The sequence below is a fragment of the Scedosporium apiospermum genome (genome assembly GCF_000732125.1).
Source record: "Scedosporium apiospermum strain IHEM 14462 chromosome Unknown SEQ_SAPIO_0087, whole genome shotgun sequence".
In the NCBI taxonomy this organism is placed as follows: domain Eukaryota; kingdom Fungi; phylum Ascomycota; class Sordariomycetes; order Microascales; family Microascaceae; genus Scedosporium; species Scedosporium apiospermum.
Window position 1 is genome coordinate 870,266 of NW_015971788.1, and position 25,911 is coordinate 896,176.

Consider the following 25,911-nt stretch of genomic DNA (forward strand, 5'->3'; position numbering starts at 1 on the left):
AAGCTTTGCCACAGATGGTAGTGGTGATCGGGAAATGCTGTCGTCGGTCGCTGTTGAAGCGGTGTTAGGAGGAAGTTGGGAGGTGCGATACGGGGAACGGCGGCGTGACGCCAGTTTCCCGATTAACATCGTTGATACTAATATTTGATAGGATAGAGAAGGGGGGAACCACCAGGCTTACCGAGGCTCGCTACGAAAAACAATGAGTTCGGATTGCCCTGGCCTTAGAGTCTTGGCCCCTAATGTTGTGGGCAACGGCGAGGGAGATGGCCCAACAACACGAAGGGAAGGTCAATCCCGATCTCGCCGCAAATGCCAAGATTCGAGGATGTTTTGCATATCAGGAGTTTAAGAGATTAGTCCTGCCTTGCAGTTGTTTCGATAGCTCGTGCTAGTTTTTGCATTTGAGAGTCGCCATTTCCGAAAAATGTAAACTATTTGATATCATTAACGCATTTTCTGGAATGAAAGGCATGTGATTGACTCAGCCTGGTCATGATCGTGGGAATTTTTCTATCCGTCCATCATCAATCACAAGCAGTAAAGCGATGTATCCACGATTCAGGGGGAAAGCATCAATGGATCAGAGGATCAAGTGGAGGACGTATCATTGCCCACCACTGAAGTTTCAGGAGCCGGCTTCCCAGCACTCAATCGATTCGATAGTTCATTCCCTTGGGAGCTTCACTTGAACTAGCAACTAGGGCGAGGTGTTGAAGCGTAGCTTCCAGTTTTCATGATCTTTTTCAAATAGGTCAAGCATGATTTCTATTTTAATCCAAGTTATTTACACAGATAAAGCTGGTACCAATCACGACCTGGGATCAACTCAAATAGGAAACGACCGGGTACACCTGCGCTAATGCAAATCTATTTACACATGCAAGTCCGTTTACACTACCGCATGACAAGGGGATTTCAAACCTATATAAGAGCCAACGTCCACTCTCCCATCATCCATCATTTTGATCCCAAATCCACAGAAACGCAGTCATACCGTCATCTTGATATCAAATTACTGATATATCTGCCGGTCATCTTGACCCCAAATCTGCAGCAACACAGTCATACCGTCATCTTGGTCATAAGATCTCAAATTACCGGTCTCTACACAGGTACCGATCGTCTTGACGCCAAATCCACGGCAACAGACAAAGTCGACAAAATAAGAAAGATTCGATGACCGACTTGCCTCATACCAGATCGTCTTTTTCCCGAATATGCAGCAACACATTCAAACCCCACAAAATACGAAAGATTCGATGCCCGACTTACCCCAATATCCTCCAGAGGTAGAGGCTCATATAGCCGTCCTCAGGACAAGGAAACCGTCAGCCTGCCTCGAAAGAATAGGCATGGGCTTCTGCGGCAGCGTTTGGGCCGAACATGTTCCTGAATTAGTTCCCGATGAAGCTGAAACGAACGCTGCTTCTACGATTGCCATGAAGCGAGGCGATGGAGGACCTGGCAGGTCACTCACAAATGAGTACCAAGTCCACAAACGGATACTCCAGAAGCTCGGCGTGGAAACCCTACATATGCCCTTCAGCATTCCCTCATGCTACGCATTCCTTGATGAAAAGGCTAACCACTGGTCTGAAATCTTACCTCGCCTACCCGCGGGATCCACCGCCTGCAATGCAATCATCAGCGAGAAGATTAGCCCTATGCCACGAGCAGTGCGCCGCATCCTTGCGGAGAAGTATTTCCGAGGGTCTAAGGAGAAGATCGATGCCATCATGGCAGATGTGAAAAATCACCATTGCTTAGTGCGGCCCTATCTCGGTCGCCGCAGGCATCGCCAAACACAGGACGCAAGACCTAGACAGCACACCTTTTTTAGTCTACGAAATTTTCCCCTGCATATCGATCAGATAGAGGAACTTGGCCTCGCGATAGAAGAATATGCCGAGTGTATGGCGGACGCCTTGGCTTTCCTGCATTGGCGCGTCGGGATCGATGCCAATGATGTCGAATTCGTCCTTGCCGCACCCAGGAGTAGCAGCGACACGGATAACGGGCCTACGACATTTGATTCCGGTGCACTCGGGCGTCATAGCATCTGGGTCCTCGATTTTGATTGCTGTGGAGACCTTCCTCTGGATGAATCAGGAGTTGACATCGCGGCCAGAGCCTTCTGGCGCAACGATCCATACTACCCTCGACCTGGATCAGCGCACCCGGCTGATGAGAGGCTGTGGGTTTTGTTTCGCACACGCTTTCTGGAGACTAGCCAACTCATGCTAAGTGGCAATGACTCAACGACTGCCCGGCTACCAGAAATGCTCATGGACAGAATTGTCGAAACAAGAGGCGTCTACGCCAAAGGGATCCCTGCCGATTCTCGATGAGTTTAAAGCGTTGAGCCATTTGAACGGGGATCCGAGGGCAGAGGCCAGATCCCACGCATCCCCGCCAAATTCAGTAAGTGCGATCCTCGATCCGAATAATATCCATTGACTGGTTCATTGACTACAATTGTAGTCCATTGACTGATTCAGTGACTGACTAAATTGCCATTCTAGGTCCATGTATGGAAGCTGCTGTATCTGCCTTCCTTCCTGGCTAAATTTTCTTTCCCCTCCATTTCCTCCCTTCATCTTCATCTCCCGAGCCAAGTCCTGGCCTCTCATCTCTACCGCAATCAATACCTTCACCCTGATACATACCCAGCCTCACGTCTCTGGTTTCATCCCAACCCCCTCTCCCCTCGGTCTTAATGGCATTGCCGTTAGACGACGAATTCCGCAATGTTCGGTAAAGCATCTCCACTTGAGCGGGCTCTCCAAAATCGAGCCTTGGCAGGGCACGTCGAGGGCACCGAAGAAAGCCCTGCGGCTCGCCTGACTCGAATGCTGTCGACGCAATCCGTTGTCTCGACGGCCTCATCATTCGCTACGCGGCAACAGGAAGCCGCTACTGATACTAGTGTTCCTTTCCGAGAAATCGGTACGGGGTCCATCGGGAAGGTCTTTGAACACCCAGGAACGGTTTTCGTCTACAAACTACCACTTTCAGACAAGCCTGAGAAGCTCTGGAATAACTATGTTATGCATAAACGCGTGCAGTATAGTTTCCAGAAGCTGCCGTACCTCGAAGGGCAAGTTGAAGTCCCTCGATGCTTCTGGTATGGTACCCCAGCCACTTCGGCTTTCTGGAACGAGCACCTCGAACGGTTTCCAGACACCCCACAATTTCCCAGACAGCCGCGCCATGTTCTTTACATGGAGCGTGTCTTCCCGTTGCCACAACCTATTCGACATGCTCTCGTTGACAAGTTCTGCCCGCCTCAGGCGCGAGACTCGATAAAAGAAAGCGAGGCGAACAAAGACTGTCTTATTCGCCCCTGTTTAGGTCGCCTAAAGTACGGAGCCGGGGCGTCCTTTTTTTCGTTGCGAAATTTCATCTTGCACTCAAACCAGATTCATGAGCTGGGCCTGAACGTTTCCGAACTGAACACTGGCATGGCCCATGCCCTTGCAGTTTTGCATTGGCATACTAACATCGACGCAAAAGACGTTGAATTCGTCCTCGGGAGCTCCCCAGTCGAGGGACAGATGGTCCGTAGTGACGTTGATATTTCTCGCTTGTTGTCGTTGAAAACCGTTACCAGTACTTACGAAGAAACAACGCATGCTGCCGCCGATTTCACCAAAAGGGCAACGTCGTTATGGTTGCTCGACTTTGATGATTGCGAGGACATAACGCTTGATGAGAAGGGTGTTGACAAGGCGGTAAAAGCGTTTCTTGATACTAACTTCTACTGCCCCAAGCCAAATACGGGCAATGATTTCATAGAGAGTGCTTGGAAGGTTTTCTCCGCGAAGTACGTCGTGCTGAGCGACAAAATTCTTAGAAAGGAGCGTGGCCTGATGCATTTGTCGAAGCTGCCCCGCCTCTTTATCAGCAAGATCAACGAGAAGACTGCTATTCGTCGCCAGCAACAACCCGAGACACAACCAACGTCTCAAGCGCCTCCGCGAGGCGGCGGTACCGGAGCTCGCGCGCAAGGCTCAATCGGTCCGAGCCGATCTCAGCGCGGAAGAGGCTCTGGCCGTGCAAGAGGGCATGGACGTGGACATGGGCCCGGGCATGGTCCGGATCGTGGACCATGGCGTTCTTAGCGGCCCCTTGGCCACGAACCCCGCCCTCAAAGGAAGTACTTTCCATTATACGCGTGATATCTCCTTATTATACCTCTTTTCGCCTTGGCGCTCTCCATTATGATATTGGCTCGGGACGGCTCTTACATCGATGAAACTCCAGCCGTACTCTGGCGTTGTCAAAAACATGCTTAATACTTGCTTCAAATCGTTCTTTAACTCTTAGGTCGACTAGGGATGGAGAAAACTGGGGGGTAATAAATACAGCATCGTCATCAGGGTGCGCCCTTTTGATTTGCTAACAGAGAATGCATTACTGAAATTGACCACCCGAGTCATGAGAGGTGGTTAGCCTAGCGAGGAGTCATATTTTCTCTAATAAAGAATATAACTTTCATCGAAACTCACGGAGCTCACTCCAGTTCTGACCGTCAAGCGCTCACCGTATCAAGTGTATATATGCCTTGTATATCGACAACGGTAACTCTCTCTTGCCCATCCCGCAGGCGTCGATATATTCGGGGAAGGGACTCGCCGGGCCAAGATAACACTTCATCTTATAGAAATTGTATCTTTAAATGATTTGATGGGAAGTAGACTGAAAAGTGTTCCTCCCTCGATAAACAGTTTCGAAGTTTCTCCAAGCTCTCGAAAGAAGCCCATCCATTTGGTCCAAGGTTCATCGAGCCCATTCTTTCCCAGACGCCTCTAGGGCCTCGACGCAGGGTGATGAACATTGCTGTGTTTCCGTCACGATTGACCGCATAAACTAGAACAGCGGCAAATTCTTCACTTTCCATCCCGCGACAACCTCAGCCGCGCTCAGTCGAGGCGATAATCTCAATTCACCTGAAAATCGCACATTGCCCAACACATTGACGGACCATCCCTCCGCCTTAATACGGCGGCAATCTAGGACGAATGCGTTGGGAATTGAGAGGAGATAGCGGCCGTCAGCTGGTAGCTTGTCAACGGCGTTGAGCTCCGACAGCCGCAGCGAAATTCCCGTCGAGCCGTTCGAAAGTACCATCTCCGGGGAGTACACGACGACGGCCGCACCTTTGTGAGACCCCGTTTCTGCGCTTGCTGCGGCTGAGAGGAATGCGTACACCCCTCTGAGTGCACCCCAGGTGATGGGACCCTTCCATCCAGCCCAAGTCCCGGACGGTAAGTGTTCCCTTCTTACGGCACCAACTCCAAAGGCTCGATCATCTACGCCAGGCAGACCGTATTCATGAACCCAGGAGGAGATAATCAAGGCGAAAGAGTGCAAGATTGATGACCCCCATTTTGAAAATCCATTGCTCCAAACGGGAAGACCTACGAGCATCCCGAGTCCGTTGCCAGAGCCATAACGATTCGAAACGCCTGTGAAGGCTCTAAGGGAGCCTCTATCATCGCTCAGGCTCCTCGTGGCAAAGGTATGGATATGCTGATCTAACCGGAGGAGGCGGTGATCAAGCCTTGGGCGACTCATCATCGACAAAGCCCCAGGCGCTGAAGGCGGTGACATAAAGCGGATCACTAGAGCCGCGGAATATACCCAACTTCATGAAGTTTTCCATTTTCTCTCCAGAGTCCTCGTGGAGCAGAGATAGCGGTAGGTCCATACTATCTTGGACTGCCATACCCCGACACTCGAAGTAGACTTCTTGATCGGTAAAGACTAATCTCCGGTTTGCTAAATACCCTCCCTGGTGGGTCCATCCACGAGATGCCCATACAGACTTTTCGATTATGAGTCGTGGGTCTGCGAGGCTCGACATGAGCTGCAGGTCTTGGCTCACCGAAATCCGTGGCTGGGTTTCAGCACTCCGTTTTGTAGGTCCGCTACCCGGAAGGCCATAACTGGTATCTAGTCCAGCAGCTGCTATAACAGTAAGCTCCGAACACCGATAGATCAAGTCCATATGTGAAATAAAGTAGTCCTTCTCTGTAGGATTGGATTGATCAATGCAAAACCGGTCGACCAAAGATACTGCAATCCCAGACTAAGTGTTACTGCCGCAGCGTCCAGAACCACTTTTGGCCACGCCTCTGGTAGTCCAGGACCCCATACGTAGCTCAGAGCAACATATCTATCCGTAAAGGGCCTAACTTCTAGCCGTGGAGGCGTCTCCTTGTAGTTAATGACACGCAAGCTACGTAAGCGCGTTCTTGCCTCACTTTTTGAACACAGGCAACGACTACCGTGATGTTCTTCGCAGAACGATAATCACCGTGATACAAGGGAGAAATCCACTGTTTCGCCAACTACCTGGGGATAGAGGATAACCTTTGAAGTTTCCCTTGTTCACTCCTAGATGCAATGCAATGGATTGTCCCCTTCTCTCGGGCATGGATACTGCACCAACTGGAGTCGTATTCGTTCGGGCGATCTGAGTCGAGGTCCGGAACGACGGCCAAGAAGAAGTCGTGGGTTAGCCTTTCCCGTTCGCGATGCTGTTTTATATGGGATGCGTGAAAGAAATAGATGGAGTCGCTGCGAAATGCAAGGAGCTTATGGTTTTCGTGGTGTGGTTTGATTCTCCTCCGACAATCGTTGCAGATGTTGTGTTCAATGTCTTCGGCCATCGTTTGATACAGGGGTGAATTGAAGGTCGGGAAGTAGAGGGAAGAGTCCGATGTCTGTAGGCGTCATTTTGGAGAAGGGACTGGCCTGGCCAAGATGCGGGGGCTCGAGCCTTGCATACTTGAACCCCCGGGCTCTGTACGACAGGAGGCGTCAATGGGTCAGACCTTCGGAGGAAGCCTTGAATCTTCGTTGGAGACACGATAAGCTCATTGGCCCCCCTCTCAACTAGAATGATCAGCCATCCTGAGAGCGGCTGAATATTTCACAGGGATGTAGCGGCTCAAAGGTAGCTTGGGCTGGCTTCAGAGTGGCGAAGCGGTTTTCCAAGCAGGGCGCTGCAGGCTGCGAGTGAAGAGACGCGATCAGCAGCCCTGCCCTGAAATGGGGGGTTTGGATTGAAAAGGACTTAGAGTCGCTCCTACATCGAGATTCAAGAAGAAATGCTCTCAGGCGAAATCCCATCTTGGAAACTTTAATACAACATTGAGAGGGTTTTCTTAGCACACTTTACTCGGACAAATGCTAGTCACAAAGATAGCGAGGGCTATCATTTCCACGCTCGTCATATCTTTGATGACTGGCCCCGGCTACGCATCCACCTTCCGGCCAAACTGCACATCTCCTCCACATGGCACCACCTACGTCTCTGCGCTGAACCTGCGCAGTACTCTAAGCATCGTCTGGGAATGCTTAGCCGTCATAATCCTATGCACGTGGTCTGTCCAACACCTCAACGTCCCGGCCATCAGGCCGCGCCCGAAGACCTTTTCGGAAATGCTGAAGAATGCCCTCCACGATAACCTCACTAAGGTGAAGTGGATGGTTCTGACAATACTGCTGCCGGAGTATCTTATAGGCAAGGCTCTGAGTGAGCGCAACGCTGCCAGGTCTTCTCTCGAATGGACCCAGCCGTCGCGGAGTCCCAAAATGGGGCAGCCGCATGGAGTGCCAGATCACAAATGGGACAAGATCCATGCCTACATGGCGAATGCTGGCTACTTTGTCCTCGATACCGTACGAAGTGAAGAGGGAGAGCCGGGTCTCCAAACCATCACGCTCAGCAACGACTCATCCGTCGCGATAAATAGAGCCTTGCTGCGGCACCGCTACTGGGCGCTCAACTCGAAGCAGTGGTACATAGCAGCCGGAGAAAATGGATACGCCGACCTCCCAAACGTAGCCCCCGAACACCTCGAGAAGCTCAACCGCAGCGGCGTCTTCGTCAAAACCCTCGCACTCCTCCAAGCGGCCTATCACATCATCCAATTGATCGTACGCAAAGCCAATAATCTCCCCTCCTCTCAGCTCGAAATCGCCACGCTGGCCTTTGCCGCCTCGAGCGCCGTAGCCTTCATTCTCTACTGGGAGCGACCCCAGGGCGTCGAAACAATCTTCGTCGTGCAGCCTAAAGCCGGGGACGACGCCACGGCTGAGGAGTGGGCGGTCCGCGCGGACTTATTGGCGCGGTACGGCCCGGCGTATCTCTGGCTAGGCAACCGGACACCGATTTCATTCGACCCGTCATTGGGGCCGGTTCCCATACCAAACGACGGCGCCGGCAAATCCTATTTCGTCAGTTCTTGGGTGATGATGCGACACGAGGGGCTGAGAGGACTCTCGATGAGCCTCGGGAGCAACGACGAACTTGCCGTGCTCGCGCTGGGGGCTGTGGTTGGTGGGGTTCTCTTTGGCGGGTTACACTGCTTAGCGTGGAACTCGTCGTTTCAAACGAGAGGCGAGATGATTGCTTGGAGGGTGTGCTCCATTCTCACGACCATGTTGCCTGTTGGCGTTGTGATGCCTCTCATGATTTGGATGGACCTTAATCCGTGGGATCCGTGGCGTGAGATGAGTGGAGTGGTGGAGGATGCCAAATGGCGGAAGAGGAAGGTTGCTGGTATCATCTTGGTGGGCTTCGTTGTGCCGTATGTCCTGGCGAGACTTTATCTGATGGTTGAGATGTTTTTGAGCTTGGCTTATCTTCCTCCGGAGGCGTTTACTAGTACTTGGTCGGCCTCGGTGCCTCATTGGGGATGATTGGTGGGAAGTATAGAAGAGCGGATTGGGAGGTTTCTTGCCACGAGTGATATTTTACGATGAGCACTTGTGGTATTATTTCTGCCCTAAGAGCTACTTGTTTATAAGGGGTAGTAAACATACATCCTCTACAAGAAACAATTGATGGGCTCGTCTACCGGGGCGGGGGAGGGGAAGGAGAACCTCCACCACACACTATGGATTTACACTTGGGGACGATATCGATGGCTAACATGGACTCATGGACTATGGAGCTTGCCCAGTCTCGATAGGTCGGAATGAGAGCTGGCGACTCGGCGACTTGGGCACTCATGGTGCACATCTACCCCTTCTAGGTATGGGTTTGTAGGCTCTCACTTTTCTACCGTGCCCAAAGCAGCGGGTTATCGTACCACGGAGAGCTTCATATAACCTGCCTCCTGCTGTTGTGATGGAGTTATAAGAAATGCAGACGAGAGATATGGCTGGAGGGGATGGCTGGGCCAAGAACAAGTTGAAGAAACCCGGCTCCAAAGAAGCAAGCAACGGAAAAGAAAAAGAAGAGAAGAAAAAAAAAAAAAAAAAAAAAAAAAAAAAAAGGAGGGAGGCAGAGAGGCAGAGAGGCAGAGAGAGAAGGGAAATTGGCTGGGCGGCGTCGATGCCCAGCAGCAATCTGCCTTCTGTAGGCTCCCGTCGATATTGATCAATCTAGTCATTGATCTCGCACGAGTTGCACCAAAATGGAAATAAATCGTCTGTCGTATTCCAGCTTTGGCATCCCTTCGCGCCAAAAAGAAAACATGGCTATATCCTCTACCCTATCGCAGCAGAGACGAAATAAAACGCGTACTCTCGAGAGTGAGCTTATGACGAATGTCCTCCAGCCACGCATGGAGCGCATGGGGGGGAAAAAGACAATATTGGGAACGAGCGTCATGCAGGGTAGCAAAGAGGTTGCAGGCGGCGCACAGATAGCTGCAGTGAGCTTCGGCGGGCGAAGCAAGGGTTCACGGGCCTGCCCAGACTAGCGAACGAGGTTGACGAGCGGGATGCCGAGAGGCTGCGCGGGAAAAGCAAATGGAGCCACGTACTCGGCGTCGGTGGGAGTTGGAAGCTGGAAAGGAAATTGCCAGCTGCGTTTGCTGCCTTGGTCAGAGGGACGGATGAATGTGTTTGTTTGTGTACGAATATCGAGCTGTAAATCGGATCCTTGGAGAGCTTTTTCATGGGTGATGTTCTGGTTGATTTATTGCCTTTTCCGGTTGAGAAAGAGCAAACTATCCTAGATTTTATGCGTGGCATTTCCGATGCTTGCAAGTCGACTCTCGACTCTCGACTCTCTCAAGACTAGCCAAGAAAAGTCACAGATTTCCCGCCACCGTCGAATCGAGTCGAGAGTCAAGTCCGACACGTTTGCCTCGTACCACCACCAGTCTAGCCCTTAATAGCGACGCCCTTCTTGTGGCTCTCCTTTAAGACATGCCCACAGAGTGGCGGGACGACAACGAAGACAAGACTGTTGAGGGATAGCTCACGTCCACATCTCTGCACTGGCCAGAGTTTCTTCCAAGGCATCCATAAAATCGATTATGCTGTTGTCCATTTTTCTTCCCTCATACGAAGAATAATACCCCTTTCCGGTTGATGGCCTTCTATTTCTCCCGCTCGCTTGCTGGGGAATCTAGACCCGCGCCCCTTGCCGTGCCTAATATATCGACCGCACTCACGAAGTACATTCGACAGCTTTTCCCCCGTTTACGCCACACCTACTGTATCGCTTGGCTGCAAGGGCAGCTTGAACCGTTGGCATTCCTTTCTCGCTTCGCTAATTAGTGGAACCCTGCCAGGCACTGAGCGTGAGGCATAAAGAGTGTAGTAGCCACGCATTTACATCAAGGACGGCAGCATAGCCGATTTGGATTTGGATTTGGATAGGTGCAGTTGGCATCTCGCCGACGAAGAAGTAGTGCGGATACTCGTGGACTCGAAGGAACAAGGACCATATTCAAGAGTTGGAGCCGTTCTTGGGCCTTGAGCGGGACAGCGTCTCCATCACATCCACCGCTTTAATCGCATTCACAGCCCTTGTCCTACGATCCCTGTCAGTTCCCGCACAGACTTGGACGATCTGCCTCTGCTAAACTAGTTGTGGCACCAGACCACCAGACCACCAGCAAGACTCCGGCTGCGATACCACCTACCCCTCTGTGATTCGAATCTTGGGGCCCAGCATCCTCCAGCAGGCATCTCACATTGCGGAGGATCTACAGACCACAATATCAACGTGTAGTCCAGTTCCGCCGACCGGAAAAAAAAAAGAGTAGAATTCTCTACATTCTCTGCCAGGCCGTGCGCTTATCTATTTCACGGTTCTACTCGTTGGCCCTCCTCCCATAGTCGTTTCTATTTCGCCAAGGTGTTCGCGACCTCGACAAAAAGCAGCCCAGCGCTTCCTGTTCATGCGATAATCCCGGGATGCGCCCCGGCTCGATCCCACGTCCCACGGAGCACGGCACCCAAACTTTGGGTTCCATATAACATACGAAGTAGAGTGATTACGCCGCTTGACAGTCCAGTGCATGGAATAGAAGAAAGGCCGAAAAGAAAAGAGGAACAAATTCATAAATATAGAGGAGAGACAGCCGTCCCGCTTCGACAAACAATCGGCTCCAGGTCCGCTGGCTGGAAGCATCATTTCCGGGACCTCCACCACTCCAGATTGGCAGTGGTTCACCTGATTCTGATATTTCCCTTCCAAAGCCCACGAAATTTGATCGCTGCTCATCACCGGAAGGACGAGAGCAAAATACCCAGCGTTTCGGTTCTTTCACTGGCGAACCTATTCGAGGAACGGTGATTTTCCCACCTGTTTCTTCTTCGTCCGGTCCTGCCCTTTTCCTGACCCTTGGCCCGAGAAGGGGATTTCCGTTACAACCTCTGATCCCTGGTTTCGATCAGGCGAAGGGATCATTATCCGATCAATTCGCGTCAATCTGCGACACTTACACCCTCACAAAGAGGGCGAACTGGCCCATCCGTGGTCCCTACCAATTCGAAGAAAGTAACCCAAACCAAACGACCGACGAGGACGGACACGAACAGGAAGGAGAGAGAATAATATCCTCGAATCTCCCCCGACTTTCGTCTTTTCTTCCTCGGGTGAGCTTGGGCTTCCTTTCAAACCGCGCCGGGTCTAACTAAGAGAGAGAGGGGGAAAATTGACAAAAAAGAAGAACCCTTTTTGCCTAGGCACGACTTGCGTCTTATTGGTTCCTCAAACATTAATACATCATGCTAAGCCCCGGGTCCCGCCCTTGCCCCCGTCTCAGTCGAGGTGCTGTCTGCAGCACGCACACCACCACCACCACCAGTGCTAGTGCTGGTAGCCCGCATGCTTCTGCTTCTGCAGCCACCGAGCGCACGAGGACCGCAATGCACCAGAATTCTCGTGGATCTTCACAAAGTGGCGACGAGCCAAAGAAGCTTGACGGCAACCAAGCTCAGCAGGTCCAAGAGCTGTTAGCTTCACCACCGTTGACGGCGAGTTCGAGCGAATTCTTTGAGGACACTAACAGCGCTCCTTCTTCTACGAGGACATCTATTACTAGCACCACTACTACTGCTACTTCTGTGTCGGATACGTCTGACATCGATTGCCCCGGGCGCCATACCGGCGTGTTGTCCGCCGTGGACATCCCTACTATTTCCATTTCACCTGCACCTTCGAGACGGACGAATTTCTCTCAGATTGTTGAGCAAGACAACTTAGCTTCATCTGCGGATTCTCCTACGGACGCGCAATCTATCACCTCGTCTCTGCTGAAGCCCCTGTCTGCATTGACTAGCACCCTGCCGACTAACAGCAATAACAACAGCCAACCCGCCACAGCTTCCTCATCAAGTTGGTGGAAGTTCGGACTCGGCATCAAAGACATGGCTCTCACGGGCGACTCTCCTCCCCGAGGAGGGTCCAAGATCGGAACCTGGTGGGCGGGCAATTCCTCCTCCACCGAATTCACGAGCCCACCCACTCGCTCCTCACGACTCCTCTCCTCCGCTTCCACAACCAGCACCATCACCGTCTCGCCCGAAACCCCCGCCATCGCCCGCCTAAAAAAGAGCCACACCATCGGCTCTACGACACCAACACCAGCAGAGCTCAACGACCCATCCTCCCGTCGAAACAGTTCCTCCTCCGCCTTTTCCTTCATAACATCCTCCATGTCCGCCCTCTCCCGTCTAACACAGCATCCTAACACCCACGCCCCCGACGACGAGCTCTGCAACATGAACATCGAAACCGCCCTCTCCACCCCCACCACCACTTCTTCTCTCGAGGAACAACACTCCCTAAAAGACACAGCCACGCACCTCCTCCTCCGCTTCCAAACCGCCTACCGCGCCCAATCCTCCGCGCTCCGCGACATCCAAGCCGAACGCTCCGCCGAACGCGAAGAACTAGCAGGCATGACCGCCCGCGCGCGCCACCTCCAAGCACGCCTGGAAGACGCCGCCCGACGAGCGGCTGAGCAGGAGGAAGCCTTGATGGCGTGCCTGGAGGAACTGACGGCTGAGAAGAAGGCGCGGATTGAATGCGAGCAAGCGGCGAGGGAGAAGGGCGTCGTTCTTGTACGGAGGGATTTGGATGAGGTTGTTGGCGGAGGAGGGGAAGGGGAGTCGGTTTTGACGGAGGATTTGGGGGTTGATGAGGACCAGAGACGGAGGAGGTGGATTATGCAGCAGGGTGTGGGGGAAGGGGGGAAGGGGGATGGGTTTGAGACGGATGAGGAGAGTTTTGAGGGGGGGAGTGTTTTTTCGAGGTCAAGGAGTCCTACGCTTCCTCCTGGGGGTTCTATCACCGAAGCTGCTGCTGCTGCTACCGCTATTGACTCTTCTCCCTCTTCCTCACCCATCCAAGGCAAGAATGCGCAAACGACTTCCATCCCACCGAAAACTACGCCCGTCCCCTTCAACAAACCCCGCGGCCTCCACCACCAACAACAACAACAACCGCAGCGCCTCAGCGCATTCCAAAAGATCCTCAAGGGCATTGCCGGAGACGGAGAGGATGGCAACGCGGCGGCGAGGGGACAGGCGGCTAGCTGTGCGAATTGTCGGGGTGGGGATGCGAGAGTCGCGTGGGATACTGTTAGTCTGTTGAGGGATGAGAATAAGGGGTTGAAGCAGACTGTTGCGGCGTTGGAGAGTGCTGTTGAGGGGGCGTTGGATGTGGTTAATCGGGTGGGTATGTAGAGGTACACTCCGGTTTTGGGGGGAGAGGACTTTGGGGGCTTTTCATGATTTTGGATTGGATTGGGATGGATTGGGAATTGGTTATGATTCCATAGATTGGGATATAGACTGCAACGACAGATCGAGTTTCATTGGACATGATCATCATCAGAACCTGCTTTCATTTTATCCATCTCGGCGACAAACTTGACTCGGTGATAGACCAAACGGCGGAAGGGTGATGGAATATGAGAGGGAGACTTATCCATCGATTTCAGACCATGGTTCGAAACATCACGGCACGGCTCCCGGGGCCTACTTAATCCCATGAAGTCGAAGGAGAAGCAAGCGCGAGGACAACCACGGAGGGAGGTAGACACTCACACAAAAGACGGAAGGAAAACGAACAAGAACAAGAGCTTATTGCACCTGCTATCTAACACCCTACCAAAACTAGAGAAAACGAAGAACCCAAAACCTTCGCTCCATGACACAAGAAACCCCCAGCTCGAAAACACCACCCGCCTGTATTCCCACACGCAGAGAAACTCCCCGACCGGCTTCTTCTCATCCTCTCTCCTTTGCTCATCCCCGTGAGTACTATTTCCTTTTTTTACCGTTGTAAACACAAATCCATATATTTCACAGCCGCTTATTGTCGAAGGAAGAAGAAGGAAGAAAAAAAAATACACGAGTTGGAAGGAGGTAAAAACGGGAATGTTTGGGTTTTTGTAAGAAGAACCAAAGCTGTTCATGGGGTTAAGCTACCTAACATCATGGGGTGGGGAACCGAAAAACAGGGAAAATCAACTAACAAAAACACAACGGAGTACCGGAGAAATCAACAGGCCCATAGACAGATAAGAGAGAAAGCGAAAAGAGAGAAAGACAGTGAGAGACTATAAACTACATCTTATCTCCTTATCTGCTGGCGCCGGAAAAGGCAAAGTTGCCAAAGACCCCGCCGCCGCCTCCCGGCGTCATGGGTCCCATCGATCCTCCGTTAACACCGTGATGAGTCTGCGCCGTGCCAGGCGTACTGGCGAGGCCAACGCTGCCGGTGTTCGGGGTGCTAGGTCCTCCGTTGTTTCCCTTGTTGTTGTTGTTGTTCCCGTTCCCGTTCCCATTTCCATTGGCGCCTGCTGTTGCGGCAAGGTCGGAGTTGGTGGCGGGGAGACTATGCGGCAAGACATCAGGCACACCCAAGCCCCAGACCTTGCCGACGTGTTCGGGCGCAATCTCGTTGCCGAATATCCTCTCGCGGATCTGGAAGAAGACTTTACCCGTTAGGAGCGAGTCGGAGCCGGCCTGGTGTGCCGCGCCCACGCGCTTAATCTTGAGCGTCTCGGCAATGTTCTCCAGGCCGCTCTTATGCTCGAACTTCTGCAGAACTTCCGAGATGCTAGGGTCGTTGGTGGCGAGGATGCCGCTGTTGTAGAGCTTGATGGCGTACTTCATCAGGTGCTTAACGTCGAAAGTGGATGGAAAGTACGTCTTCATAAGCTTCTCGAAATCCACCTCGTCGTTCGGCAGAGCCGTGCACATCAGGAGCTTTGTCAAATAACCAAAGTCGTACCCTCCGTGGAACGAGATCCAGTGGACGTCATCTTCGAGGACGAGGCCGGACGGGAGAAGGAGAGCCGCGAAGTCGTGCGGGTCGATTCCGTCGCGTTCGAGCGCGTTGAAGTCGATCCCCGCGCTCTGGAGGGATTCGATCGACTTCTCGTTGTACATGTCGTCCTTTAATGAGAACTTAAAGTTGAATTGCCAAGAGCAAGGGAACGACGCCTGGCTGCCGCGCTTTCCTAGGGCATCCTCGGTCGAGTTTGGCCTTGCGGGGATCGTCTCGCCCGCTTCGTTGAAGAGTGTAATACCGATCTGGATGACTTTGAGCATGTCGACGTTCGTTCGGAGGCATTGGTAGTGGTAATCGCTCTTGCCACGGAAGTTACCCATTGGCCTCGAGACAACACCAGGAAACTCGGTATCCTGTTGGAGATATATGTGAGAACGATGGACTATAGATGAGATAAAAAAAGACGTCGAGCGCAAAGGCTAAGAATAGACGCTTGTGGATAGCACGGCCACTCTTGAAACACACAAACTTACCATTGCAATGTACGGATAGCTATCCACGAGCCTCCGTAACGTAGCCATCTCTTCGTGAAGGTTGTGCTTCCAAACCTCCCTTATCCGGCCCTTATTCGACTGAGCGCGGACATTGGGAGGGTACTCGACGCCGAGGGCGTGTTGCGCCTGCCCATGCTGCTGTTGCTGCTGGAAGCCGGCGGCCCCCTGAAAAGCGAGACGAGGTCCGTCTATGAACCCGCCGCTATTCAGACCACCCACTCCTGCTAGACCACCATTTGTCGGGTTTTGGAACGCGTTCAGTTGCGCATTCGCGTTTATGTAGGAGTGGGTGCCGGCGAGCGGCGGTTGATGGGCGGCGGCGGCATGGGATTGCGCAGCGTGCGATTGGAACTGTTGTTGCTGATGATACGCTAGCGTCGGCCCGCTAGCGAACCTTGATATTTGATGCGGCGGCATCACACGGATAGGGATCTGAACGGAAGAAACAGGCCCTGCTGGTAGATATATCGGAGCTTGAGTAGCTTGCGCGAGTAGACCAGGAGATACAGACAGAATGAGCCTATCTTGTGGTGTTGGCGCCCAGATCAGTCGCGGATTTTCTGGTCGTGTCGGGGTCGGCCAGATCGATCGCACAGAGGGATTCTTAAATAGTCGCAGAGTCTCAAACCTAGCCGGTGGGGAACGTCTCTAATGTGTTACAGTATTAACTCCAGGGTTGAGAGGCCGGAGACTAAACGGATGGTGATGGGGAGGTCGAGGGGGCGGCCTTCGTGCAGATTGGGAGACCGGAGCCGGACTGGGAGAAGGCGGAGGCGGAGGGGGTGTAGGAGGGATAAGACGAGGTGCCGGGCCCGGATCGTGGCCTGGGATATACGGAGGAACTCGGGTGTGGTCTCGCGAAGGGCTGCGGTTAAAAGGATCACGAGGAAGCAATCTCTATTTCCTCCTGGTGTATGATTTTCTTTTCGAAGGAGACCTCCAGTTCTTCATTGGGAACGAAAGGCCGAGTAAGAAGTCAAAGCCTGGGGAGGCCTTGGACGAGCGATCCTCAGATCGAAAAGGGAGAGGTCAAGGGCCAATCGAGGGGTGTTCCACCACTCTGGTTCCTTGAATTCGAGGGGGAGGGGGGCCGGCGGCGAGATCGGCGGTCGAAACAATGGGGTTGGTAAGAGGGTAATTGCGCTGGTTTATGCTTCACGCTCTCTGTCTCGATAAGATGATCGCTGGCAGTCAGTTAGGGGTCTGTAGTCAATTGTTTGAAGATTGTGTTGAGATGCACGCGATCCCACACAACATAACAATGTGGGTGATTGGGAACTGGTGGTGATGGTGATGGTTGTGGTTTTGGCTTGGCTTTTCCGGTTGGGCCAGAGCCTTGTCAAGGGTGTGCCATGTACTGAGGTACGCAGTGCAAGACAGCGGTACGTACAGTGCTTAGCTAGGGCCGAAAAACGAGACTCGCACGGATAGATCTTGGGGAGCTTAGGTAATCGGAGATCTGGATCTGATGAAGGTCGATGAAAGTGTATTACTCGAGGTCCAAACACTGCATGTCAAGGATATTGAAGGATTTTCAAGGAAAAATACCAGATTATTTGGATGAGAGAGATGGAGTATTTGGTAAATGAAAGGAAGCATGTAACCTCAATTAGAACCTTGATACTCAATGCTTGGTGCTTCGCTGTAAGTGAGTCACGTGAGATGTTTCGAACTAAACGGAGACAAGGAAGTTACCAATCACAGCCTCGACAAATGCAACTTCCTGACATGACTTGCTGACTGTACAGACTCGACCTCAAATTATCGTCGGTCTTCGCTCTGCCTCTCCATAGCACTTCACTGCGTGTCGAGGACCACCTGCCCAGTCGCTCTCCAGGAATCAACCATGCTCGCCACAAGGTAAGCGACTAGATCAATTGATCCGTTCTCTTCTCGTTGCCGCCCAATTCGCCCATTCCCGAGCCTCCCTATTGCTAACCATTCGATCCCCCGCGTTAGAATACTACGCTCAGCAAAGGGCGCAAAGCCCAACATTACCGGCTTCGACATCAGCAAACTTCGAGCAGCTGCTGGCACCCCCAAATACGATCCCTGGGAGAGAACGTTAGTTTCCCCCTTCCTAAACCATTATCCGCACCTTGGTTTGGTGCTTCAATCTCTCGTCACCCCGGACGAGGTTTTTGTGCGAGTTTGGATCTCTTCAGAAGACTAACATGAGTGTGTGATTGTTTTTTTAGCGAGGCGTGGCGATACCGAGGCCCTTTCACGAGGTGGAACCGATTCAAGGGCACCCTTCCCGGCCTCGGAACCGCGACTGTGGCGTTTACGATTTACTGCCTGTACGAGCACTTTTTCCTCAACGATGAGCACCACCACGGACATAGCGAAGGCCATGGCACGGAGAAGCATTAAAGCGAGGGAAATATAAGAGAGAGGACAGGACGTGTGTGTGATACGGGGGGGAGAGATACTTGTACATAATGAATTTGGACTGCTGAGATTATAGAGGCCGAAAAGATATCTTCTTCCTTTGTCCTACACGCGGACGGTACTCTGGGTGATGTTTGGGACTCAAACCATATGCTTCGTTCCTTGCGGCTTGTACTTCACTGATATGAGACAAAGGTAAGAGTACGGAGCTAAATATTGATTCATACTAACTCATTACTTCCAAACGCCATGTACAAAAGGGTGCTTGAAAGGATGTTCATCTAAGCGCCGGTCCGACTCTGTCTGAACCCCCCAAAAATACAACCCACCATGTAATAAGCAGTTCTTAAACAGCCACTTAGGTAATATACACCTTCTTCAGCTTATCAACCTCGTAAACCTCTCCCGTCTGCAAGTCCTTCACCTGGTCAGCAGGCATGCCAAACTTCTTCGCATGCTGCTCCAACTTCTCCCTCCCGTAGACCCTGCCATTCGGCAAGACCACCAGGTCATGCTCGACAATACTCTTCGTATGGTGCGCGTACGGTACATTCATCGCCAAGTCCTTAAGTTCAGGCGAGCAGATCGGGCAGACGGTCTGCTGCCCAGACGGCGAGACGGTCGCGCCATGGCTGATCTCCTTCGATCCTGGGGCAGCTTCCCGCGCAGCCGCATGGCAGGCCGGGGTCTTCAGGGCCGAGAGACCCGACGATAGCGCCACGTTGAGCAAGGGGACGGAGGGTAAGCTGAGGAGGGTGTTGTGGGTTTCGGTAAAGAGGTTGGCGAGCATGTCCCACCGGGAGGGTTGAAAGTAAGCATCGTAGCCGTGGGTGCTGTTACTGTTCGGGTCGTAGGGGAAGGCGAGCATGCCGCAGGCAGCTCTGACTTCGTTGGGGAAGAGGGCGTTGTGGGGGATTAGGTATTTCTTGATGTGTGCGAGACAGGCCCGCGGGTCGCTTCCTGACCGGATCATTTCGACGAACTGCTGGAAACGTAGATCGAACTCGAGTCGGCCCTGTGGTCTTCGTCAGCGGTTGCAACGTAACACCCGAGGAGGTTCTTAGAGCATGAATACGGATAATAAACACGGGAAAAGAGGGGAAACACCCACATCCATCTTTCGCAGCTCCTTCTTGTTCTGCGAGCACCACACCAGAGCTTCCTGCACACTACCTTTCTTCAAGCTCTCACGTATCCTGTTCATAGAAACCAACGTCTCGACGTCCGCAAGCTCCTGTATTCCCCTCTCCTCCGCCAAAGCAGCAGCACTATTTCCACACCCACTCCTCAGCATAAAATCCACCATCAGCCTATCCAGCCTCGTCCGGCTCCAGCTCTCATACTTGACATCGTCGAACGAATTAATTGAATAAAGGTCCTCAACATGCGTGATCCTCGCCCGCTCCTGGTTCAGCAACCTGTTCTCCTCCTCGGCGCAGGCGGCTAGCTTCCGCTTCAGGGCCTTGGCCTGGGCGATCATATCGTCCAGGTTCCGGACCAGATCGTCCTGGCTCGACTTGCCGTTGAAACACCCCGTCGTGGCATCCTTGAGAGACGTCTTGATTCCCGTGCTCTCTTTTTCGACGGCGAAGTGGGCTGAGCGGAAGTTATTTCGGAGAAGTTCGTAGGGGAGGCGGAGGAGGGGCTGGTCGAGGAGGATGTGGTCGCTGTGCTTGATGGCCATGTGTTCGTGGTCCGCCATCGTTGCGTTGCGTTTGGGCCTGCCACTAAGCAGGAAAGCGGGGGCCCGAATATGCGTCTACACGAGTTGCAAGGCCGAGTGAGGGTCCGTCAGGATGCGTAGTATTCCGATGCTGGGCTATTCGATTTCGGAGCCCGGCTTGTACCTCTTCATGGGCAGGAGACGGCTGGGGGGGGCGGTGATGGATCAGGCTGGGAGCACAGTGAAGCTATGTTACTTTGTACAGTAAAGAAGCAGTGACGCAGAACTTCGACAAGGTCCAGGTACAATCTACATCGCGAAAGGCCGGCAGAATTACCCCGCCTACAAGTATTATTGGATACAGCCCACCGCCTTCCCAAAGTAATCTTACAGGCAGGGTCCAGCAGCTCACAAGCCCAATCACCTCATCCTCCGGCTTGCCCGGCGCACTGCGCAGTTGCGCGGAGGGAGAACGCGAGACCGATTCGCGGCCAACCAGGTTGTTTTGTTTGTTACGGCCGAGCAAAGAGCTCTTTACCAATTTGACAACGGAATGTGAACGAAGCTCTCCTCTGCGCCCCACTCAGAGTTTGCTCAAGCATCGCTTGATACCAGCCAACAGTAGCTTTTACTTTGTTGAACCGGCTGGGCAGTAGCGCAGTCACATTTGCCTAGTGGACTCTGTAGTGTCGACCTGCTCAATCGGAGCGGAAGAGGTGGGGTTAAGAGCAACACCTCGTGCGGACGCGGACTCGGCTCGGTCTGCCACTGGATAGCGACACAAATCCACAGTGAAGTCGCATCAGCGACAGGGTTTCGAAGAGCAACAGTGTTGACAAGGCGAGATGTGATGGCGCGTCTCGGTGGGGTCTCCTGTGATGCAATAGATACCGGATGCGTCCCTGGCTGGACGCCATAATTACATTTACGTGCTGCAAGTCGCGAAACGGAGTAATATGGAAATCATCACCGAGCAATCAGTGACCGGGCTACACCGACATCCTTCCTAATCCGCAACGGCGCAGCAAGGCTGCCCTTCGCTAAGAAACTGGAAGCGAACTGCAGATTTCCGGCTTGAGGCCCCACTTGAGCTCGAAAGGCTCGCTTGAAGAACATTAGGAGAACATGGCGCACAAAAATAGGCCTGGTGCTCCATGCGTAAACTACGAGGTAACTATTCATCCCTCGAGGGGAAAAAAGCCCTACATTGTCGTTGGGGATTATGAGGACTCGGGTGTCGGTCCGCTCCAGTTGTGTAGAGCCTCTCAAGTCTTGACGATGCGTCCACCTTAAAGCTGGACTGACTGCTGAGAGCTTCTGGAGGGTCGAGTTGGAGCGGGGAAGCACCCGACTCGTTCCGTGAGGTACTCGAGGTACCCTTGCGTTCTGCACCCTCTTCTTCCCCGTCAACGTTGAAAGCCCACGTCGAAATTTCCCATCCTTTCTTTCTGTTTCACCTAGGTGTAGTCAAGTGATGGTGCCATCCACTTCGCACCAACAAGGAATGATCAGGTGATTACGGAGATGGTGGCCTAACAACTTCGGGGTGAGGTAAAGACTCTCTCGAGATTCCTCTATGAAGAGGGGCAAAGCAAATGGAGGGTCACGGTTCGTGCCGTTAGGTGTTTTGGTGCGCCCGGCGCGGCTTATGCTATTGGGTCAGTGCTTCAACCTGGGTGGGGGGCTGGCTTTCTGCTGCGCTTATGCTTGCGTCTTGCCTTGCATGCTTCCTGGTTTGCTCTCGACGCTGACATTAGTTTACGTAGAGGCGGGTATTAATGGTTTGATCAATCAAAAGGGGTCTCCTTGAGTCAGTTCGATTGACTTGAGAGGGGGACATTGAATTATCTGGGCGATAAGCTTGTACCCTCCTACTTCGCAGGTCGCCAAGGTACTTACCGCCGCCCGCAGAGTGCAGTTGCTTGCATCTGAACTGGTTCGATGTTTGGCCTAGAACAGAGAGTATACAAAAGTCACGGGACATTTATTGACAGAATTACGCATCTTTTGGCGCATGGAATAATAAATGCCATGCTCCACCAAGTTCTCAAAAAACAAAACACAAAAACCAGTGTTTATTTCGCTCTTTCCTCTGGATGAAGTGAATCATTCCATTCACTCCTTGGTCTTGGACTGTGAGCAGCTGAAGTACCTCTCTGGGTACCCTCGCAATTGTAAACTCCTCAGACTGGTTGTCAGCCCCAGTGCAGGCGTTGAAACATCTGATTGGCCACCTGAAAATTCCTGCCTCAGGCCATATGAATCGCGACCTACCCAGGATTCCTATTTATCCCCCAGCCTCACCCACCTTGCACGTGTTCACCCTCTCCCTCTTCCTCGTGACCACCACCTATCAAGAACCGTTACCATCACTCCTCTCAGTAGGCGTCTTACCAGCGACTCTTGCAGGAGAGAACGGATATTGGACTTACCTCATTCTAATTTTTTTTTCTGATTTTCGCGATCAGGAAAACTTCTTCTAAACATAAATCCTATTCACTTCGTTCTCACTTTATTTGATTCCCCGACTTCATTCCACCCACCGTCGCGACGTCGTGTTTGGCGATACCTCGATAGCCAAGGTATATCACGAGATCTGTCACGCATCCACGTGAAAGGAGCCAAAACCCGTGATCCGGACCCGACCGCTGTTCCTTCACGTCGTTCCAAAGCAGCAAAGGCGGCAAGGCACATGATCGTCTAGGTATGTGTTTGAATCTCATTTCTCGCCCTACGCATTGGGTCTTCTCTCCCTTGCCTCCACTTTTCCTGGGGCATCCTGTCCAAATGACGGGGCATTTTCAATGGTCGAGTCTGGCGAGCTGGCTCATCGTCAATCATCATCCATCGCCCGCCACATTGTTTCATCGCGATGTCGTGCCAGACATTGACGAGAGCGGGAAAATGAGGCTAAAAGGTGTTTGGGATGGATCAATTCTCTGGACTGCATCCTTGCGATATGCTGAGTCTACGCGTCGCCGTTCATCTTTAGCAGGAACTATGACGTCGGGCTGGGAGCGATTGCAGCGATGAAGGCAAGCGAAGTGACGCGATACGCTCTGCGGTATTCACCTCAGTCATGTATGGCTCATTGTGGCCAGCGAAACGCAGGATGCAGTCAGAATTGGGATTGATTGCTCAGAGGATTTTGCACCCCATCTTTGGCTTTAAATTTCTGAGCCAACCACATAGACTTAAGGATCGATTTGATTTGACTCTTGGAATCATGTGTACTAACGGTTTAGTTTAGTTCGCTTTACTATTTAAGCGTATCGTGACACGTAAGGGCTTCCACCTTAGGGCCTACGCCTCTCGTTGGGCATAAGTACTGATCACGGCAACGATAAGATTCACACAAAGCCATGACAGACATTATCACGGAGACTCCTGATTTGAAGTCGGAGCTCACTTCCCCGGGCCAGAAACGCAAGCGCAGCGGCGACCAAAGCCCCGAGGACCGCCGAGTTAAGCGTGGTGCAGCCCCTGCCGCCAACATGGTCCCTTCTGCGGACTCTACCAGCCTCGGATTCCTGGAGGCTGCTGCTAATGAAGCGTCCGCTGTCGGTGTCGGCGTCGGTGTAGATTTGAGCGCTCTCCAGCAGGCCAACGAGGCTGCCAACCATTCAGAGGCTGCTGCTCATCAACCCGTCGTAACCGATGCCTCGAGTGCCTCGAGTACCGCTGCCGCTGCTCTCGGCTCCATGTATCCCACCATGCACGTCCCCTCGACTACCGAGCAGCAGTTCGTCCAGGCTGCTGCCGATGGAACTAACCCTCAGGATGCTGGTGTCTTTGCCGATGTTGGCCACGTTGGCCAGCATGATGCGGGTGCCCCCACCGCCGTTTCTCTTCCTCCCACGGCTCCCATCCTTGCCCCCAACGGAACCCAACCTCAGCAGCAGCAAGCTCAGGTTCTTCCCCACCAGAGCCCTCAGCCGCCCCAGCCGGCTCAACCCGTCCAGCATGTCCACCATCCCCAGATCCCCCCTCCTGGCCAGCCGGGCCAGCCGCAGCAGGCCCAGAGGGCCGACTATCAGTACCGCAAGCCTGCTGTAGGCACTGAAGAATGGCACAAACTTCGAAAGGACAACCATAAAGAAGGTTCGCAGATGAGAAATACCCCTTTCACCAGCAAGAGCATGTGAATTGACTAACCAATCAATTCTTTAAGTTGAACGACGCCGCCGCGAAACCATCAATGAGGGTATTAATGAGCTGGCGAAGATCGTTCCTGGCTGTGAGAAGAACAAGGGTGCGATCCTTCAGAAGGCTGTGCAGTTCATCCAAACTCTCAAGGCCAACGAGACTTCCAACATTGAGAAGTGGACCCTCGAAAAGCTCCTCACTGAGCAAGCTATCGGAGAGCTCAGTGTCTCCAACGAGAAGCTCAAGGCTGAGTGTGCCAACCTTTATGAGCGACTTGACATTTACAAGCGATACTTCGAGGACCACGGCATCGAGGATCCCACGACCAAAGTTGACCAGCCCGATCAGATGGATCATGTCGAGCACGTCGATCAAACCCACGTCCCTGTTGCCATCGCCGAGACTACCCCGAACGCAAACGACGGATAGTTTCAGTAGGAATGATTTTACCTTCGGTGGTAGTCTCCGCGCCTTAAGCGAGCAAGGACTCGGGTATCCTACCCACCCTTCTGTCCTATACAGGACAACCTCGGTTTGACCAATTGGTTTCGGGTTGCCTTTTTTTTTTCCAGCCCCTTCTTTTCTTCTGATGCTATAGCCAATACCCTCTTCTTCCGTTCTTCTTCTCGTCATTTTCTTCTTCTACGACGATTGTATTCCACGTTTGTCTTTGGTCAGCTTTTCTCCGCGGATCTGGAGTTACGGATTCTGCTCTCATGGGTCTCGACCGTCCCAACCCCTTCCCTTCTTTTGAAGGATCGGGTAGGATCGAATCGGCGACTCTATTCATTGTATCTGGTAATAGGGTAGGCGTTTTAAAGGGGTGGGAATACCGGTTAGGCATGTGATAGGAAGGGAATCAATTGTTTTTTTTTCTCGTCTTTTCTTCTCGGATCGTGGTTTGTCAGTTTTTGTTGCACAGGTATAGGCGGTGGAACTTGTGTTGGAGAGCGATGTGTGCCTTAATCAATGTCATTCTAATCGCATTATTTTCTTCATTCGCCGGCAAGGGAACCTGATCGGCGCGGGGACGCGTCTTGGCACGGATAATGAAGGGGGCATTGTTGAACAGCTGTGTTGCAGAAGTCAAAGGCAGCAACGGGTACTCGCCATAATCACTTTGCGCCCAACTCGACTTAGTTTGGGCACTGATCTTTGTCGGACTGGCGATGTTGGACGACTTGAGCTGCAGTACCACATCCCGCTCCGGGAGCAGACACTAACAAACTGAGCTACTCCACATCTTGTCTCGAGTAACACACTCAGTCTGTTTCAAGGAGTGCACTGCAGCATATAATCGGAAGTAACGTATGCCTCTTCCCCGATGGTTGAACGTGTACTAGCCCGGGCCTACCGTCTTCAGACCGTACTACCAAAGCGAAAAGTTCGCCCTGCAGGAACGTCGTGTACTGTCACACCCATCCGATGATGCCTCAAGGAACGCAGCCTGCACCTTGCCGACGGGCAGAGCTGTCAGATCAAACAAATTGTGGACTTCTAGAGTTCGTGTGAGAGGATAGGGCGGGATCTGCTGAAGCACAACCAAACTAGGCCCGAAAGTGCTGTCCAGGTATTGACTACTGCTCGACTCAGGAAGAGGGGCTCGTATGATCCGTTGTCTGGGTCTAGGTGGAGGTTCGGCAGGACGAATATCT

The 25,911-nt window shown here is 52.6% G+C and overlaps 4 protein-coding genes and 4 pseudogenes across 4 annotated transcripts; 6 read left to right on the top strand and 2 right to left on the bottom strand.

Moving 5' to 3' along the window:
• Positions 1 to 1,262: 1,262 nt before the first annotated feature.
• On the top strand, positions 1,263 to 2,351 carry SAPIO_CDS2944 (annotated as a pseudogene; the record flags this gene model as incomplete).
• A 399-nt stretch (positions 2,352 to 2,750) lies between these two features.
• On the top strand, positions 2,751 to 4,124 carry SAPIO_CDS2945 (annotated as a pseudogene; the record flags this gene model as incomplete).
• Positions 4,125 to 7,251: 3,127 nt separating this feature from the next.
• SAPIO_CDS2946 lies at positions 7,252 to 8,715 on the top strand (annotated as a pseudogene; the record flags this gene model as incomplete).
• A 3,270-nt stretch (positions 8,716 to 11,985) lies between these two features.
• SAPIO_CDS2947 lies at positions 11,986 to 13,947 on the top strand (annotated as a pseudogene; the record flags this gene model as incomplete).
• A 900-nt stretch (positions 13,948 to 14,847) lies between these two features.
• On the bottom strand, positions 14,848 to 16,473 carry SAPIO_CDS2948 (Ccr4-not core complex subunit; the record flags this gene model as incomplete). Its single annotated transcript, XM_016785844.1, has 2 exons — positions 14,848 to 15,915; positions 16,036 to 16,473. The coding sequence occupies 2 exons, from the start codon at positions 16,471 to 16,473 to the stop codon at positions 14,848 to 14,850; spliced, it is 1,506 nt and encodes a 501-aa protein (XP_016644626.1).
• Positions 16,474 to 17,902: 1,429 nt separating this feature from the next.
• SAPIO_CDS2949 (uncharacterized protein) lies at positions 17,903 to 18,429 on the top strand (the record flags this gene model as incomplete). Its single annotated transcript, XM_016785845.1, has 3 exons — positions 17,903 to 17,916; positions 18,016 to 18,120; positions 18,255 to 18,429. 3 exons carry the CDS (start codon positions 17,903 to 17,905, stop codon positions 18,427 to 18,429), a joined length of 294 nt encoding a protein of 97 aa, XP_016644627.1.
• Positions 18,430 to 18,805: 376 nt separating this feature from the next.
• On the bottom strand, positions 18,806 to 20,149 carry SAPIO_CDS2950 (Protein FYV10; the record flags this gene model as incomplete). Its single annotated transcript, XM_016785846.1, has 2 exons — positions 18,806 to 19,462; positions 19,559 to 20,149. 2 exons carry the CDS (start codon positions 20,147 to 20,149, stop codon positions 18,806 to 18,808), a joined length of 1,248 nt encoding a protein of 415 aa, XP_016644628.1.
• A 3,323-nt stretch (positions 20,150 to 23,472) lies between these two features.
• SAPIO_CDS2951 (Uncharacterized protein) lies at positions 23,473 to 24,685 on the top strand (the record flags this gene model as incomplete). The annotated part of the gene is made up of 2 exons (XM_016785847.1): positions 23,473 to 24,211; positions 24,282 to 24,685. 2 exons carry the CDS (start codon positions 23,473 to 23,475, stop codon positions 24,683 to 24,685), a joined length of 1,143 nt encoding a protein of 380 aa, XP_016644629.1.
• Positions 24,686 to 25,911: the final 1,226 nt, after the last annotated feature.